Source organism: Hyaena hyaena, unplaced genomic scaffold, assembly GCF_003009895.1.
Source record: "Hyaena hyaena isolate Hyena2069 unplaced genomic scaffold, ASM300989v1 scaffold_375, whole genome shotgun sequence".
Taxonomy (NCBI): domain Eukaryota; kingdom Metazoa; phylum Chordata; class Mammalia; order Carnivora; family Hyaenidae; genus Hyaena; species Hyaena hyaena.
Window position 1 is genome coordinate 199,441 of NW_024081006.1, and position 19,709 is coordinate 219,149.

General features: G+C 42.1%; 1 protein-coding gene across 4 annotated transcripts in view; it reads left to right on the forward strand.

Annotated features, from left to right (window-relative positions):
* The window catches only part of OXNAD1 (oxidoreductase NAD binding domain containing 1), a 41,909-nt gene extending 23,499 nt beyond the window's left edge, over positions 1-18,410 (forward strand). For all 4 annotated transcript variants that reach the window (XM_039250582.1, XM_039250584.1, XM_039250583.1 and 1 more), the window contains 5 exons: positions 8,835-8,976; positions 15,749-15,991; positions 16,770-16,878; positions 17,605-17,772; positions 17,881-18,410. In XM_039250582.1, coding sequence (XP_039106513.1) covers positions 8,835-8,976; positions 15,749-15,991; positions 16,770-16,878; positions 17,605-17,759 — 649 coding nt within the window. In that variant the 3' untranslated portion in view covers positions 17,760-17,772; positions 17,881-18,410. The remainder of the gene's footprint in view (positions 1-8,834; positions 8,977-15,748; positions 15,992-16,769; positions 16,879-17,604; positions 17,773-17,880) is intronic.
* The last annotated feature ends 1,299 nt before the right edge of the window (positions 18,411-19,709 follow it).

Genomic DNA, 19,709 nt, shown 5'->3' on the forward strand with positions numbered 1-19,709 from the left:
TCCCTTGCTTGCCTCAGAGCTCCCCTTGCCTTTGAGTGCCTGACCTTCTCAGTCCTGTATGAAAATTGCTGCCCTGAGTTTCGTAGATTGAAACAAAGCAGTTAGTTCTTAGCCAGGGACCTGACACCTCTGATGATTATGCTCTTCAGGAATGGCTGCTGTAATAGAATGTCTTGGAATAATCTAATTTGCTTGAATTATTTGTTGCCAGGGACTGATACTTTTTTTAAAAATTAGCCTTCATGTCAAATACAGAGTAACACCACAGTCTGAAAAGAAGAATATCCAGTTATGTCACAGAGCTGGCCACCTTCTCTACCGGATTCCTGTATCACTTGTCTGAGATGAGTTTAAGTATTTTGCTGAATTTATTATCAGGATCCCCCAGTCCGGGCCAGCCTGCACCACACTCCTGATCCTGCCTGATTTGACACTAGGACAAGTCAGAACACTGACAGGGTGGACAGCCCCGCTGTCCCACTGTTCTTGCAAATGGCCTCCCTGAGTTGCAATTCAAGTTGAATTGGAAATAAAGCAACTTGTATTTCCTTAGGAAAGGTGTGTTTGGGTGTATGTTTCCTTTATTTAGATAAAGCATTCATTTCTAAGTGAGTTTCTGGCATGTCAATCTTGGTAGCCTTTCTTAGGAGTCACTTGACTAATTTTGGCAGTCCATCTGGAAATGTGGTTTTGTTAGAAGGAGGATGTGTGATAATAGCAAGTGCGCTAATAGCAAGAGTTAGCAGTCTTGTGTTCATAGTTTGCCTTTGAATTTAGAACTAGAAAACAAGATGCTGATTGCCATAATTTGCGTTTGTGAGGCAATTTACTGCAATCTTAGCACATGTTCGGTGATGCATATTAAATGCATTTGGGCAGATTTAGGGGGGCCGGCAACATTTTTACCCTTCAAAAATAGTGAAACGGTTATTACATTGAAAAGTGGAGACTTTAATTGTAATGATCTGTCTTTCCATATTCCCTTCTGGGGAAGTGTGTGGGTCCTGTGTGCAGCATTGTCTCTGTGTTGTCAACACTGAATTGTGCTGACACTCCCGAGTAGAGGAGCCTGTGCATTGGTTTGTAATGCTATGGCCTTGGTGTACCTGCAGGTGTATTAGCACTTGCAGCTGTAGTTACCTGATAAGAAAAAGACCATTATTCCCTAGTGATGTGTGTAGAAATAGGATTCCCTGGTGATCCTCGAGGTAAAATCTTTCAAGTTGGGTGTTATATGTCCCGTACCAATGAATGAATTTGGTAATCTCACTGTTGTCAGGACTGGTTTTAGAATGTGCCTGACAGACTCCTGCTCCAGAGGACAGACGTAGGGATGGTCATCTCTGACTATTTAGGATTGACCTTTCCCTGCCAAGTGCCCATCAGCACTCATTCCCAGCATCCGAATCTCCTTTTAAAAGAGTGCTCCTTTGGGGCACCTGGGTGGTTCAGATGGTTGAGCATCCGACGTGGGCTTAGGTCATGATCTTACAATTCGTGAGTTTGAGCCCTACATCAGGCTCTGGGCTGATAGCTCGGACCCTGGAGCCTGCTTTGGATTCTGTGTCTCCCTCTCTCTCTGCCCCTCTTCTGCTTGCAGTCTCTCTCTCAAAATAAACAAACATTTAAAAAAATAAAAGTTTGCTCCCTTATGCCTGACTTATTTTATGGTTCTGGAGGTTATAAGTTTCTTTGGCTATTTGACTTCTTGGTTACAGAATGGCCATTTGCTTAGGTTGGTGATGTCTGTGTCTTCGGTGCTATTGCTGGGATGGCCCGTGCTCTGTGCTCGCTTAGATCATCGGTTTGTAGTAACCTCCATGTGGCATTTTGGGGAAGAGGGGGAGGATCAAGGAGAGAGGGAGTATGGGTGTGGCTGCCATTCAGTTTGTGTAGGTAGGGTTATCAGAGCAGAGTACTGCTAGAGATAAAGTAGAGGATTGCCCCTGGGCTTATCTTTGGGGTCAGAGATTGGGTCATGATCCATCCCACATCCCTGAATTCTTGACCACTGGCCTCCTCTGATAGCTGCCAAACAGAGAGGGAGGCTCTAGACGTGCCTTTAAATCAATAAATGAATGCTCTGGGTATTTGGGCACAGGTCTCCATGTAGACACTTTATAATATAGACCAGAAATCAGCCTCTGGGGCTCTTCCTGTGCTGCACTGTGTTCTTGTTGGACCTTTCAGAAGGGACCAATTTCTTTACTGGGAAACTAGTTCCAAGAACTCAAGCAATCCAATCTAAAGAGAAAGGTCAAAAGAGGACACTCCCTCAAAACCACTGCTCACAGCAGCAGGACTGAACCTTTTAGGCTTCTGCCACTAGTAGATCCACCGCCTAGTAGCTAGGTGAGTCCCATTCTTGACCTTCACAAAAGTCCTCTTTCCTGATGGTAGAAAGATGAGGATTCTCTCTTGGGGCTGGAGTGTGCCACCAACAGTCTCCATGTCATGTGTGAGTGTCTGCAGTTGGTAGATTCAGTGTTCCTTGTGGCACTTACTGCTGTGGGCTGGGTCCATCCTCTGAGGGAGGCTGTATCACAGCGTCACATGCCTAGTGCTCTGGATACTGCATTATTCACATGCTGGCTTTTCTAGTTCTGTGATGTGGGTAGTTTCCTTCTTTCTCTGGTCTTCAGTTCCATGTCCGTAAAGGGGGAATAGTAACATTCCTATGTCTTGGGGTATGTCAGGTGTTTAACACAGTGCCTAATGTTTAACTTTATTAGTTTGTTTTTGCTTTTTGTTACAGCCAGTGTTTCACTCAGTTAGTTCATCTGTGTTGGTGAGGCCCAGGGGACAGATTCCAATTCTTTGTTCCCTGGCTGGTTTCCCTGCTGTTGTTTGGGAGAGTAGTAGGCCAAGCAGGAGTGGGTGAGGTGCATCTTCACTATGATGATGCCCCTCCTGCCACAGTCAGTACTGATTCCACACTTGGCTTGCAAGGATCAGGGGAAAGCAAGGCAAACATTTTTGGAAAGAGAAAGGTATCTGTGACTTCATATAGGATAACATAAGTTTTCATGCTTGAAAGTGATTGGGCTCCATTAAGTGAATGACACCAAAAAGAAACAGATGAGAGGAGTGAAATTAGAGAAATAAGACTCCACCCCTCCCCTCTAGCAGGGCTGCTGCCTTGTAGACAGTAGATAGCCTAAATGGCGGTGTTTGGCAGCCCTGACTCGTACATGACCACATAGAAAGTGTTGCATTCCTTGGTGTCATTGTTCAGACTGTGTCTTCGTCCATGCTTGCTTGGTGAGTGCTGTGTGTTTTTTAAGCCTCCTGTGAAGTATTTGTGAAATCCTCCACCCCTGGTAGAATTGACTGCTGCTTCTTCCATTCCCCCCCACCAAACATATTTTTAAAAAATAAAATAGTGGCTTTATTAGTATTTTCCTGATAAAAACAGGATCACATGTGTTGGAGCTAAGAAGAAATCTCTGTTAAGTGCCGGTACTTCCAGACAGGTCTTCAGCGATGAGCATTTTCTCTCTCCCAAGCAGATTTTCTCATAGCTTAATACATAAATATAAAGTAATTATATTTATCTGTTGATTTTCCTCCCATTAAGGGTGAGTTTATTGAGGGCAGGAATCAAGACACACTTGCATCTTTGCACCCACACCGACCACAGTGCCTGTACACGGTAAGCAGGTGCTGCCTGTAGTGTTTGCATGGGGATGAGGAGGGGCTCCAGGTCCTCACGCTGGGGACTAGAGAGTTTTAGGATCTCATGGTGAAGCACTGACACTTGGTCATGGTTTGCATGGCAGGTGTGTGCGGGGCACTGGGACTGCATCTGTGGGCAGGACAGGGCTGCCTGCTGTGGGTATGGGTATGTGGCTTCACTACGTAAAGAATTAGGCTCTTCCTCCCAGTTCCTCCTATACTCACTCATAATGGGAGTCCAGTAGGTGCCTCAACTCTTGGCTTCAAGAATGCTAATCTTGGAAAGCCATTTTATTTTGAAGTTTAAAGTTTATTTTTGAGAGAGAGTGTGTGTTGGTGAGATGAGAAGGGGTGCAAGAGAGAGGAAGAGAGAATCCCAAGCAGGCACCGCCCTATCACCACAGAGCCTGATGTGGTGCTCAAACTCGCGAACCAGAAGATCCTGACCTGAGCCAAAATCAAGAGTCTGGATGCTTAACTGACTGGGGGACCCAGGTGCCCTGCAAAGGGCATTTTTTTAAGGGTACGTGTGTGTGTGTGTGTGTGTGTGTGTGTGTGTATGTGTGTGTTTAAAACTTAATTCTTTCTTGGGAAGATGTTTTATGAAATATGTATTGTGCATATTTTCTTAAAATTCATTCAGATAAGGTTTTTATATCATTTGAATTCTATAGCATTTAATGAAGGAGTCCCTTTCGAAAAAGATTGGTTTCCAAAGAGGATTCCATCATTCAACTGAGAGAATGGTCTTTATTAACATCGAGCAGCAGAGGGTGCTGTAGATCAGGAGATGAAGCAGCAAACGTAGCTCCTTGATTTACTTCCTGTTTTAAATGTGGAATCTGTGGAGATGCTGTTAAACCTCTTCTCTGAAAGCCTGTAGTAACTGTCTTAATAAATATTAACTACGATCTTTAGATTTCTATCTTGTCTGAATGAAGAAGAAATGAAAGTATTGATGGGGAAGAATCAAGTGAATATAGACAAAAGTAGGTGAGGGACCTTTTCTGGAGCACTGGTTTTTTTTTTTTTTTTTAATGTTTTTATTTATTTCTAGGAGAGAGAGAGAGAGAGAGACAGTGTGAGCAGGGGAGGGTCAGAGAGAGAGGGAGTCACAGACTGAAACAGACTCCAGGCTCTGAGCTGGCAGTCAGCACAGAGCCCGACGTGGGGCTCGAACCCACGAACCGCGAGATCATGACCTAAGCGAAAGTCGAACGCTTAACCGACTAAGCCACCCAGGCGCCCCTAGAACTGGTTTTTAAAGATTATAAAAAATGCCCAGATATTTAAGTCCAGAGATCAGAAGAGAACATCATTTAAGGTCATAGATCATATCAATAGAGAATGTAGTGGATTCTTCATGTGAGCCTACTGGTAGGAAAATAACGGGGGGACTAATGATACTTTTACTCTTTGATGGCCAAGAAACTTCTAGATTGGATATTTTCTAGACATTGGGATGGGAATTTTTTTTGTGTTTCCAAGTTCTAAGGAATTTTTCTTTCCTTGGCATATAACTAGCTTTGTTGAATTTCCTAGAAGCCCCACCAAAAAAAAAGTTTTCTGGCATAGAAGTATCTAAGGCTTAAAACTTGCAAGAGTTCTAGACTATAGGCATATGATTAGAAGAAAAGGAAATATAAGACTTTTGGAACTTAGAAGGTCACATCAGCATTTTAATTTGTCAAGTGCCAGCGAAAGAATTTTTATTGCTCTTTTTTTGTTTAAATTTTTATACTTTCAAAAAACTGCCTTATTGGTATATACTCTACATATCATAAAATTCACCCATTTGAAGTATACAATTCAGAGGTGCCTGGGGTGGTTCAGTTGGTTAAGTGTCTGACTATTGATTTTGGCTCAGGTCACGATCTCATGGTTTGTGAGATCGAACCCTGCATTTGGTTTGGTGCCAACAGTGTGGAGCCTGCTTGAGATTCTCTCCCTCTCTCTCTGCCCTTCCCCTGCTTGCATGCGCACTCTCTCTCTCTTTCTCTCTCAAAATAAACAAATAAACTTAAAAAAGGTACTCTTTAAAGTGTACAGTTCAGTAGTTTGTACTATATTCACAAAACTGTGCAGCCATCAACAGAACATTTTACACCATTCTCATCATCCCCAAAAGAAACCCTATACTGATTATCACTCACTCTCTATCCTCACCCGCTTAACTGTTCTCCTTTCTGTCTTTATGGACTTGCCAGTTCTGGGCATTTCATATCAGTGGAATTATATAATAGGTGGTCTTTTTGTGACTGGCTTCTTTCTCTTAACACAGTTTTAATGTCCATTTATGTTGTGACATGTATCAGTGCTTCATTCTCCTGTGGATACACCTCATTTTGTTTATACATTCATCAGTCTCCCTTTTAGGCTGTTACCAATGATGCTGCTATGAATATTCATGTACCTGTTTTTTGAGTGGGCATATATTTTCATTTCTCATGGGTATTTATTTAAGGGTGGAGTTGTTGGTCATATGGTAACTCTGACATTTTGAGGCACTTCCAAACTGTTTTCCGAAGTGGCTGCACCATTTTATGTCCCCACCAGCAATGTGTAAGGGTCTCAATTTCTCAGGATCCTCACTTATACTGTTGTCTTTCTGATTTGCCATCAGTCCTAGTGAGTGCAAAGTGGTAAATAACTCTTGTGATTTTGATTTGCATTTTCCTAATAACTAATGAAGTTGTTTTATGTGCTTATTTGCCATTTATGTATTTTCTTTGGATAAATGTTTATACTAATCCTTTGCCCATTTTTTAAAAGTTCTTTATATGTTCTGTATACAAGTCCCTTATCAGACATATGATTGGAAAATTTTTTCTCCCATTTTGTGTGTTGTTTTTTAACTGTCTTGATAGTATCATTTATAGTACAAAGTAATTTTGTTGCAGTCTAGTTTCATCATTTTTTCTTTAAAATGTTTGGTATCATATCTTAGTAATCATTGCCATGAACAGTTATTCTTGTGGATGTCTTCTAAAGGTTTATAATTTTAGCTCTTACCTTTAATCCTATGACCCATTTTGAGTTAATTTTTGTTTATGGTGTGAGGTAGGGGTCCAACTTCATTCTTTTTACATGTGGGTATCCAGGTGTTGCAGCACCATTCTTTGAAAAGACTGTTCTTTTGCCATTGAATTGTATTGGTCTCTTGTCAAAAGTCAGTTGACCATATATTTAAGAGTTCACCTCTAGACTTTCAGTTCTTTACCATTGAGCTATGTACCTGTCCTTATGCTGGTACTACAGTTCCTTCATTTCTGTAGCTTTATACTAAGTTTTGAAATCAGAAGGTGTGAGTTCGCCACATTTGTTCTCCTTTTTTCAGATTGTTTTGATGATTCTGGGTTCCTTGAATTTCCATGTTAATTTTATGATCAACTTGCCAGTTTTTGCAAAGAAACCCGTTGGGGTTTTGATAGGTACTGCACTGAATATGTAGATCAATTTGGAAAGTATTGCCATCTTAACATTATTGAGTCTTCCAATCCAATAACGTTAGATGTCTTTTTATATTTAGATATTCTTTGATTTTTCCCAATGTTTTATAGTTTTCCCAGTGTGCAATGCTAATAGTTCTTTTGTTAGTTTTATTCCCAGTTGTTTTATTCTTTTTATGCTATTATAAATAGAATTATTTTTCTTTAGAAAAAAATTGTAATGTTTATTTTAGAGAGAGAGAGAGAGAGAGAGAGAGAGCAAGTTGGGAAATACCCTGCATGAGCAGGGGAGGGGCAGAGAGAGGGAGACAAAGAGTCTGAAGCAGGCTGTAGGCTCTGAGATGTCAGCACAGAGCCCAGTGTGGGGCTTGAACTCATGAACCATGAGATCATGACCTGAGCCAAAGTCAGACACTTAACCAACTGAGCCACCCAGGTGCCCCAGAATTATTTTTCTTAATTTCACATTTAGATTTTAAATTTCTAGTGTATAGGAGTACAATTGATTTTTTAAAAATGCTTATTTATTTTGAGAGAGAGAGCATGCACCAGGTAGGGGCAGAGAGAGAGAGGGAGAGAGAGAATCCCAAGCAGGCCCTGGGTTGTCAGCAGAGAGCCTGATGCAGGACTCCATCTCATGAACTATGAGGTTATGACCTGAGCCGAAATCAAGAGTCAGATGTTTAACAGATTGAGCCACCCAGGTACTCCTACAGTTGATTTTTGTGAGTCTTGTATCCTGCAACATTACTTGAACTTGCTTATTATAATATCTTTATAGTAGTTTCCTTAGGATTTTCTATATACAATGTCATGTGACCTGCAGCTTCTTCCTCTCCAATCACGAAACCTTTTCTTTCATTTTCTTGCTTAATTGCCTTGGCTAGAACCTCTAGTACAATGTTGAAAAGAAGTGGTAGGAGCAGACATCCTTGTCTTGTTTCTGTTTTTAGGGGAGAAACTTTCAGCTTTTCAACATGAAATGTTGGCTATTTTGTAGATGTCCTTTATTAGATTGAGGAAGTTTCCATTTATCCCCAATTTATTGAATATTTTTATTATGTGAGACTCTTGAATATTGTCAGATGTCTTTTCTACATCTATTAAGATGGTACCTGGGTTTTTCAGATGTTAAACCAACCTAGTATTCCTGGGATTTTTGGATTGATATTCACAAAAGGTATTGATCTGTAGTTTCTTTTCTTGTTAGATCTTTGTCTGGTTTGGGTAGCAGGGTAATATTGGCCTTATAGAATGAGCTCAGAAGTGTTCTTTTCGTGTTCTTTGGAAGAGTTTGTGAAAGATTAGTGTTCTTTAAATGTTTGGTAGAATTTACCTATGGTGTTATCTGGACCTATCCTTTTCTTTCTAGGAAGTTTTGAAATTACTAATTCAATTTATTTGCTTGTTAAGGATCTCTTCAGATTTCCTGTTTCTTCTTGAGTCCAATTTGGTAGTTTCTGTCTTTCTATCCATTTCACTTAAGCTATCTAAATTTTTGTCATCCAGTTCATAAAATTCCTTTATAGGCCTTTTAATTTTTTTAAGGTTGATGATATCCCTTCTTCCATTCTTGATTTTACTCATTTTATCTTTTCTCTTCTAAATTAGCTAAAGGTTTGTCAGTTTTACTTACCTTATTACCCACTTTTAAAATTGCTTCAACAGAAAGAGCTTATTTGCTTCTTTTTTTTTTTTTTTTTTTTTAAGGGTTGATTTCTTTATCCCAGGAGTCTCTGTTGTTGGTGGGTTCTCAATATGCTCCAGCCCCAGACTGCTAGAACAAGAGAGAATTATAGAATTGGCAGTGAAATATGCGAACCACCCCCCTGCTCTCTGGATTCACAATCAGGTGAGCAAACCTGTTTAACCTTGGAGATCTGGGCATCACTGCCTCCCACAGAATTGGTGTTCCACTCACTTAAGGCACTTAAGAAACCTGGGCCTGAGTTGAGAAGCGTGCATACTCACAAAGAGCCCCTCTATCCAGAATTCCCACTCCACAATGGTCAAGAAGCAGAGTCCTTTTGATGCATTAAGGAAGAAGACTTACAATATATCCTGGGTTACCAGTGTTGAGTTGAACTCTCCTTAGTATTGAAATATTTTACTTTTTATGTAAGTTTTTTTTAAAAATATTTTTTAATGATTATTTATTTTTGAGAGAGAGACAGATCATGAGCAAGGGATGGACAGAGAGAGAGAGGGAGACAGTATGAAGCAGGCTTCAGGCTCTGAGCTGTCAGCACAGAGCCCAATGTGGGGCTCGAACTCACAAACCATGAGATCATGACTTGAGCTGAAGTCAGAAGCTTAACCGACTAAGCCACCCAGGTGCCCCTGTAAGTGTTTAAAAAGTGGCCCTCTGTGTATATGTCTTGTAAGTGGTAAGTCTGGAAGTCAGATTATTTTGTCCCAACTGTCCTAAACAAAGGGAATTAAACGATCACCCTCTCATTTGGAAACGATTTCTGATTGCATCCCGCTCGTGCCCAGAGCTGAGTGCTGCTGAATCTGGGGTGTTATTGCCTTTCTGGAGAGCTCGTCACATGTGATTCTAAGAGGGGATCCACCTTTGCTGCTTGTAACTCCTGTTTTACTATGGGACTCAGCACAGTCCTACAGAAGCTGCCTGCTCAGTACCTCCCAGAACTCTGGTAACAAAGACTGAGCTCAGCACTGATTAGTTGTTTGTCTTCTTAATTTTTGACCCTTGTCTCCTTTTGACTGCGATCCCTTTCATTTCTGGACCGTGCCTTCTATATTTACCAACAACCTCCATCCCACCCTGGGACTTTTCTTATCACCTTTGCCGAAAAGGAATGTACCAGTATAAATATTGTAGCTGATTTTAAGTTATATGGAAGGGCAAAGGGGCCAGAAGAGCTAACACAGTTTTGAAAAAGAATAAAGTGGGAACAATCACATTGCTTAAATTTAAGGTGAAAATAAAGCTATAGTAATGAAAACAGTGTGATATTGGTGAAGGGATAGACACATAAATTGATGGAACAGAATAATGAGTTCAGAAATAGACCAACATACATATGGCCATTTGATCTTTGATGAAAGTGCTGAAGAAATTCAGTGGCAAAAGAGTAACCTTTTCAACATGTAGAGACGGGACTGTTGTTTATCCGTATGCAAAACAAGAAAAAGAACTTTGACCTAAATGTCATACTTCATGTTGAATATTCACCCAAAATAGATTATAGATCTAAGTAGAAAACACAAAACTATAAAAATTTCAGGAGAAAATTTAGGAAATATTCTGCATTTGAGGGTAGGCAAAATGTTCTTAGGAGGACACCGAAAGTAAGACCCATGAAAGAAGAGATTGATACATAGGACTTAATCAAAATTAAAACGTTTTTCTGCAGAAGAGACTGTTAACAGAATTAACAACAACAACAACAATAAGCTACAGACTTGGAGAAAGTTATTTGCACGTTAGGTATCCAAGAAAGAATGTATAATATCCAGAATACATAAAGAACTCTCAAAAGTCGGCAAAAAGAAAACAGGCATAATTTAAAAATAGGCAGAAGATTGAATGAATACTTCACTAAAAAGGATGCAAGATGGGAAATAAGCAATGACAAGATACTCGCCATCGTTAGGGAAATGCAGGTTAAAACCGTATATAGTAGTATCTCTCCACACCTATTAGAATGACAGAAGTTAAAAATTCTGACCAGACCAAGTGCAGGTAAGGATGTGGAGTGACTGAAGTCTTTTGTATTGCTTAGATGGCTAGCAAGAGTGCGAGATAATGCAGCCAATCTGGAAAACATCTTGGTATTTTTGTATGAAACTAAATATACACTTATCAAAGTCCCAGTAATCCTGCTCTTGGGTGTTTATTCTCGAGAAACGAAAGCTCAGTTCAGTTTAAAGCCTGTACAGGAACATCTATTGTGGTTTATTCATAATTATCAAAAACTGGAAACAACCTAAATGTTTCTCAACAGGTGAGTGGATAAACTGTGATCCATTCATACAATGTATTGTTATTCAGCAATAAAAATGGATGAACTATTGATGCTTTCCCCTTGGTTGGGTGAGTCTCAAAGGCCACATGTAGAGTGAAAAAAGCCAGTCTCAAAGGTTACGTACTCCATGATCCCATTTTTGTCACACTCTGGAAGACAAAGATACAATGATGGAAAACAGATGAGTGGTTAACAGGGGAAAGGGGTAGGGAAAGGTGTGAGCACAGAGAGAGAGCACAGGGAGGTTTTGGGGGGCGATGGAGCTGTTCCATATCTTGGTTTTGGTGGTAGTTACACAGATCTATGTATGTGTTAAAATTCGTAGAACTATACTCCCTCCACCCCCCAAAAGAGTATTACTGTAAAATAATTTAAAAAAATAAAAGATATTTTATAGCGGCATAAAAATAACTGTTCTAATTAGGGTCTGCATGTCAAGTTGTATCTGTTCAGAGTAAGGCAGCTGCTTGCCTTAGCATTTCCATTCTAAGTGTATCCTGTCACAGTTTTTCCCTCCGACCTTCTGAGTCACTCCTTCCATGTGTCCTCAGCTGCCTCATTACTTTTTAGATTCGCTTTGGATTTTCCACCCATTTCTGTCCGTAGGCTGCATCCTGAGTCTAAAAGATGCAGTGGGGGTGGCACCAACAAGGTTTCCATGTGCCCCACACTCAGTGTTAAAACGAGCATAGCCATCCCAGCTCCTAGTTCCGTGAGCCCCCTCCCACGTGACCTGACCTGGTCCGGGTCCACAGCTCCCTGCTTGGTTTCATGCCTCATTGGCATTTCAGTGAAGGAACTTATTCTTAGAGGCGGTAGAAAATCTCCAAGTGGCATTGCTTGAATGCACATTTTAATTGTAGTGCCTGCTTTGCTCTGCCCGGTGGGAGTTGCAAACAGCCTTTATGAAGTCAGATTTTTCTTGGAACCATTCTTAGGTGGCTGTTTTCCTCCTGAGGGTTTGTCTTATGAAGCTATTAGAGTGGACAATGGAGGCACGTGAGTGTCTGGGTGGCAGCAGGCTGCTCTGTTGGGACAGGGGATAAAGTGCCATAAATGTCTTCCTTTATTTTATCTGCTTTGGCTCAGGCTCCTGGCAGGGTAAAGGGTTCTAGACAGCTATTGTGTGCTGGGCTCCAGTAGCTGTGGAAAAGTTGTTTATTTCACAAGTAGAAAATCTATACCCAAATTAGATAACATGGCTATGTAATTGAGGATAATGTCCTTTTACTCGCTTCCAGATTATACCGTATAGCACTTTGAGTCTTGTGCTCATGCTACCTTGGCAGTTTTTATTGATCAATAAAAGACAGAGATGGCTTTTCATTCTTTCCAGATGCTAGCAAATTAGAAGATAGATCTATTTAAGATTATTTTGTCACTAAGGAGATGGAATGCACATTTTTTTTTTTTGCCAAGTTTAGGGTTTTGAAAATACTCTGGTTTCTAAAGATAGTACCCTAAAGACTTTTTTCTCATTACTAATCCTACTGAAGATGACCAAAAGAGAAAATAATTTCTGTCTCATTTCTTAGTCTCTCTTACATTCTTAGAGATAAAGAGATGTGTACAGGCAGGCAGGGTGGGGAGGGAGGTACAGAGAGATCACATCTGTTGTCATTAGGCGGAGCCTCTCGTATCGCAGCTTCTGTTTTTGAGACTTGGCAAGAAGGGACATTTTAAAGCCCTTTGGTAGCCAGTGTAGTGATTCCTAGATTGTACTTATTCCTAACAGAATGCTCCCTTGCTTCTAATTTCTTTTGTCAAAAATTAAGACCCTCTTACCATTCTTCATGTAAAAATGGCCTATATATTTAAAACTGTTAAGTTCAGATGTTTTTCTTTACCCTCAGAGAAAGGATTTCCCTTCATTGAATAGTTCTTTGCTTTCCAGAAAGGACCTCTTTAGTGAATTAAAATAATTTTCAGTTTTTCTTAGATTTCTCTAAGATTAACTCTTAAGATTTAACATTTTTAAGTTGTTAAGCCCCAAATTAATTCATGTGAATAAGTACTTACCTGCCTACCTTCCATGTAAGGTGCCAAGGAGTGAATGCTGAGGGTTTGGTCTCGTAAAAGCACATGCAACTTATTGCTTCTTAGGAGGGAGTTTAATTATTTACATCAGGAACATGTAATGGAGCAAACCTTTGCTTTTGATATAAGTTTCTTTAGTTCTATGTTTTAGTGACAGGGAAGAAGGAAGCAGGTACGCTCAGTGCTTTTCCTTCTATGGCAGCTGCGATGACTAAAACACGCTCTCGTAAGAGAACTCGATGCCAGCTGGGAATTCTTCCCCATAGTGTGTCGTATGATGGCTGCCATGGCCCTGTGAGGTGAGCAGGACAGGGGCTGGTACCCACTTAACAGATGCGGCAGCAGAGGCTCAGAAAAATGAAGGAACTTGATGTATTTCATAGGCTGTGATTAAAATGCAGTCTTCTGGCTCAAAGATCAGTGCATTTTCTTCAAACTAGAGGTCTCAACCCTGTCACATCCAATGCACTCTTTGTAGAACTGTCCTGAAATGAAATTCAAAGGTAATGTAATCAACACATGAAAAATTTTTCCGATGGCATAATTCTCTAAGTGTAATGCCAAGGAGAAATAAAAGTGATTCATGGGGTGCCTGGGTGGCTCAGTCAATTAAGCATCTGATGTTTGATCTCAGGTCAGGTCTTGATCTCAGGGTCGTGAGTTTAAGCCCTACATTGGGCTCCACGCTGGGCATGAAGCCTACTTAAAGAAAAAGAAAAGTGATTCACAGAGACTATGTGTTTCTTTCTTTCTTTTTTTTTTTTTTTTTAAAGTTTCTTTCTTTTTTTATTTTGAGAGAGAGCAAGCACAAGCTGGGGAGGGGCAGACGGAGAGGGGACAGAGGATCCGAAGCAGGCTCTGTGCTGACAGCAGAGAGCCCGAGTGGGGCTGGAACTGACAAACCACAAGATCATGACCGGAGCTGAAGCCAGATGCTTAACTGACTGAGCCACCCAGGTGCCCCTCTTTTTGTTTTTTAATGTTTTATTTTATTTTTGAGAGAGAGAGAGCACAAGGGGGGGAGGTGCAAAGAGAGGGGGGACAGAGTATCCAAAGCAGGCTCTGCACTGACAGCGGACAGCCTGATGCCAGGCATGAGCTCACAAACTGCAAGATCACGACTTGAACTCAAGTAAGACGCTTAACCGACTGGGCCACCCATGTAGCCCTGTGTGTTTCAGTGTATCAGTGGTTGGGCGTATCGTAACTAGAAGATTGAATGAAGTAGGCAGACGGATATTCTTCAGCATGGAATCACCATGAGCAGACCGTCTACAGATGCAGATCGTAAGGTTGTTTATGGTGACAGAAACATCACACGTGCATGTTACCAACTGGGATGTGGTTTTCCAGAACAGTGAACATATTTGGGAAAGTTCTGGATACAACAGAGTACAATCCACATGATGGTTACATTCTGGAAAATTCAGACGCCACTAGATGTGTGCAAAAAAGTGCTTTGCGTTTTTTGTAAACTGAGTTAGGATCTAGTCTCAGATCATTACGAACCAGTTTTCGCCTACATTTATGTCCTGTGGGCTATTCGGAAGTTTCTGCAGGGCAGTCCTGTGCATTGCAGATAATGATGTGCTGCTAGACTGGCTCTCTGAGTACAAAAAAAGCCCTCAATTGCAGCATTTGCTGATTTCTGTGCTGCAGATATTCCCTCAATGGCTGATTTCACACTACCAGTAGCAACTGGCTCACGAAATTCCTCAGACTTTAGCCAACAGCTGAACAGGACCTGGCTCTGGGACACTGCTAACTTTACAAGACATCTAGCGTCTTTGGCCCTGCCCCTTGCCATTTGGGTTTCCCAAACCATGATTTCAATAAAAAAGTGTCAACACGTGTTTCCCAAACACCCCGTCAGGGGCAGGATCACCCCCATGGAAGACCAGTGCATTCAGCTCTGATGGTATTTCTGGTCTAAGTGGCCTAACCACATAGGGTGCTTTACATGGGTGGGGTGGGTGTATGTGGTAGCCCCTCCTAGTGTGAGCCTCTGCTGTCTGTCCTCACCTCTCCAGGGAGAAGCGGGCAGTATCTAGCAGCACTGCAGGGCTGGCCTCAAGCCTGTGCAACTGCTCTGGCTGTGCCCTGCTGGTGACTCGGAGGAAGCCCCTGGTCCCCAGGGTCTTCTCTGATGAGCCCAGGACAGCCGCAATGTAGTGACACCTGCTCCATCCTGCTGATCTCGGCTCCATGACTTTGGTTAGCAAACAGGAGTGCCCCACAGGGAAGGAAACTCACGCTTCAGAGCTGTCCTCTGAGTTCAGTGCCTTTTTCCACAACCCAACTCATCACCTAAGAAGTTAACAAATGGCAAAACTACTGACGTGAGTCTCCTTTTGTCCGTACTGGAGTGGCTGTGCACTGTGAATCACAAAGGCAGAGTAGCAAATGGCCTGTATAACAGGCAAGTGGAATCGGGTCACAGGGCCCTGGGACAATTGAGAGCCGGCTGTAAAAATAGTCCTAAACACTGATAAACATGCAGGAGGCAGACACGGTCCGTTTTATTAAAGAAGAGCATAATGTTTAAGACCTGTGTCACAAAGGACTAATGGAACTATCTTTTCGTTCCTGCCCCAGTGTACACTTGACTCTGAAGTGGCGGTGAGAGTGGGTGGAGAGTTCTTCTTTGACCCTCAGCCTGCAGACGCCTCTAGAAACTTGGTGTTGATTGCGGGGGGAGTCGGAATTAACCCTCTGCTTTCCATCCTGCGGCATGCGGCAGACCTCCACAGAGACCGGGTGAACAAAGGAAGTGGCTATGAGGTTGGAACAATAAAGCTCTTCTACAGTGCAAAAAACACCAGTGAGCTCCTGTTTAAGGTAACGGAGAAACACATGTCTTGTAGCTTGCCATGAGCACACGTGTCATGGTTTTAATCGTTCACGGAACTTTCTTCCGTTGGTTCTGTCTTCTCTGCAACCGTTCCAACAAAAGGCCTGACAAGACTTTATCATGTTCAGATGGGAATTAACCAACACTTGTGACACAGGACAATGAAACAGCTAGTGTTGAGGACATGCCCACTGAAGTGACAGGTGTAGGGCAGGTTTGTGGGCTTGAATCTGGAGGCAGATGAACAGAAAAGTCACCACATCCCTGAGATTCCATAGTCAGGAGACCTACTGGTGGGCTCGTGTGTTACAGGAGTAGGTGAGAGGCAGAGAGTTTGGACCCGGTGGGTAAACGAAACCCCCGTCGCTTGCATCTGTGGAAACGAAGTACATTTGACAGGAGAAGGCTTTTACTCTGGATTGCTTTGCAGCTGCAGGATGAACAAAAGAACAGAAACAGTTAAAAGACACAACTGTGGTCAGTGAAACTGCTGCTTAATTGCCAATGCTTGAGAAAAAGGAGAAAGAAAAAACTCCCGGAGAGTTAGTAATATGCTTGTTAGCATATTCAGATTTCAATTAAAGCCAAATAGCCCTCTGTACTCTGACTGCTCCGGCCTGCTAGGCTACAGACAATACCTCTCTAAGTGGGAGGAAGAGTGGCAGACGTGTGCAGAATGGGAGTCGACACTCGGCGGCAGGGGTTGTGCACATCTGTTTTGATTTTTTAAAATTGTAGTGTGACCAAATATGTTTGACATTCCAGCAAAATATCCTCGATTTAGTAAATGAATTTCCTGAGAAGATTGCGTGCAGTTTGCATGTTACCAAACAGACTACACAAATCAGTGCAGAACTCCAGCCGTACCTCACGGGTGAGTCCCCTGAAGATATTTTGACTATCTCCACGCAGTTGTTTGGAGGACGTGCCGGTTGGTTGAGTGTGGATGCTTTACCACTGGGAGTTGCTGGCTAGGAATGTCCCTACCTGGGGAGCTGGGAGGTGATTCATCGTGGAAAAATAAGGATGGAGTTAGTGGGAATTACTTATTATATACAGGTTTCTTACTGCCCATATTAAAAATTTATTTTCCACATTTTTTAAGGCAAACTTTGCATCATCATTGTAGTATGCCTACAGAGAATTTATATTCCAACTTTGACTGAATTGGTGCCAATGGCCATTCATGGTCATTTAAACTACTCATGGTTTCCCCTGCCTGGAAAGATTTTTCACCAGTTTATTTACTTTGCTGAAGTGAGTTCTGAATCTACCAAAGATTTGTAAGCTAACTGGCCCTGTCTGAAGAGTGCATGACAGTGGCCTTCCCACTTTGCCCTCTGTAAGTTTAGGAAACCTGGAGATGTACTCTCTCCTCTTGGGTCTGGTCCCGGTGCGATGGCCAGGAGCCGTGTGTGAGGGACTCTGCGCTAGATTCCCTGAGCTTGAGTTCCTGGAAGCCAGCACTGTTGCTGAGTGGTGATTAGTCCTTCCTCATTTCGGTACAGACATGTCTGGCTCATTTAGTGTTTATTCTGTTTTTCTTTGTGTTTTTTTTTGTGTGTGTGTGTTTTTGTTTTGTTTTGTTTTTTCCTGGTAGAAGGAAGAATAACGGAGAAGGAGATAAGAGATCATATTTCAAAAGAGACTTTGTTCTATATTTGTGGCCCACCTCCAATGACAGACTTTTTCTCCAAGCAACTGGAAAACAGCCACGTTCCCAAAGAACACATTTGCTTTGAGAAGTGGTGGTAGGGAGCGGACAGAGGTAGGAGAGAAAGCTGTGAAATCCACTCAGGGCAGTAACAGATGTGTGATTTGTGGTACCATGAATATACCTCTACTCAACATTTTTGTTTTTGTTTTTGTTTTTAAGGCTGAACTAAGTGACCAGCTGGAGCATCAAAGAAAAACCAGCTGACAGACTTCAATGACAAACGTTTTGCAAAGACTTCATTGAGCAAATTAGTTTTGCTATATTGATCTTCTTTTATTAATAACTATTTGATTATACATCTTGAATTGGTCAGTATAGGTGTTCTATCCCCTTAGGGACAAAAGAGACTATACTTTAACTTAATCACATGCAAATGTTCTGTGTGTAAGATAAAGGCTATCTTTATTTGGTAGCAACCTATGTATCTTATATCCAGTAAACTTATAATTTAAACACATTCTTATTAATCTTATCTTGAAAATTCTGTATATTTAAGGTCTAAGTTCAGCTTACTACAGCCTGAAGACTTGCTTCTTCAGACCATCAAATTTGGGTTTGGAAATAGAAAATTATTAGGAAAACTTGTTTAGGGAATTGTTACCTGGTATGTTCGCTTAGTGTTGATGAATGTCCTAAGTATGTATCCTGGTGAATTGTTAGTCTGTCCTCAAATGAAATCCTTCCTGTGCTTTGTGTCTTGGTTGTCTGCCTTAACATGACATGGAGGGAGGTGGCTTCTTGTTTGGGACAAAAGCATTGGTGACTGCTGGATTCCATGCTGAATCTTGCCTTCAGTGGCCAGGCTAGCTGGCTGTAAAAATGTGCTGAGGATTGATTAGGGGGTATAGATAGAGCCATTTCCAAATCCTGCTCTTCTGCCTTTTATTTAATTTCTTTGCCAGGGTTCCTCTTGGCACCAACAGCTCTGCAATACGTACTTGTTGAATGATTGAAAGAAAGCAACTAGCACGTAGCTCCTTGCTAAGCCTGGGGTTGGGAGGCAGCCCCCGGGGTGGGTGCAGAGGATGGTGGAGCCTCCTTGCAGGGCTGCTCTAATGAAACTACTGGGAAGCAGACCACTCTTCTTACCTTCGTTTAGATCTTTAAACGGCCAAAAGTCCATAGGTTGAGGCCAGGTCCTTCTTTCTGTGACACACAGGGTTGGGCCCAAGGCTGCCAGCTTGGAGAATACTGTGAGGGTCAAAGGTGTCTGGGAAGGAGGGAAGATCGGTTCTGGGGACACAGGAGTCCCAGTTGGGATTTTGTGCCTGAGCTGATGGGAAAAGACAGCCTGCTCTTTGTCGTCTCTGTGGCTGCAGGCCTCGCAGGGACTTTGGGGCTTAACTACATAATTCATTTACGAGACTTGGTGATGGCTGGCACCATTATTATGGTCTCTGCCCCATTTTGAATTTTGTCAAGTTTTTAAAAAGATTTTTAAGTTTTTATTTTTTGAGAGAGCAAGGGAAGGGCATGGTGGGGGAGAGGGGAGAGAATCCCAAGCAGGCTCCATACTATCAGTGCAGAGTCAGATGCGGAGCTGGAACCCATGAACCACGAGACCATGACTGGAGCTGAAATCAAGAGTCAGATTAATCAGATGCTTAACCAACTGAGTTGCCCAAGTGCCCCGAACCTTGTCAGGTTTTAAGCAAAGATCATCTGTCAGCTATTTCAATCCCATATTCAAGTTAAGCAGGAAGAAATGGAGGCTGTTGACCTGATGGGAATTTCAGTCTGTTCAAGGCAGTGATCATCTGCATTTCATGGGTGAGGGGAGGCAATATCAGAGGCTCTGGCTGCAATGAGTCCTGACTCATCAATTGGCCCCCAAGGGCTGGGCTTTAGGGCTGACTACTCAAGAGGCATAGGAGCACAGCATGATGAGATTCAGGGATGTGGGAGCAGGAGGGGGCTCTTCTGCTGACTGGCAAAGGCAGCTGGGAGGGGTGGGGACACAAAGGTATAGAGAAAGTGGCCACCCCAGG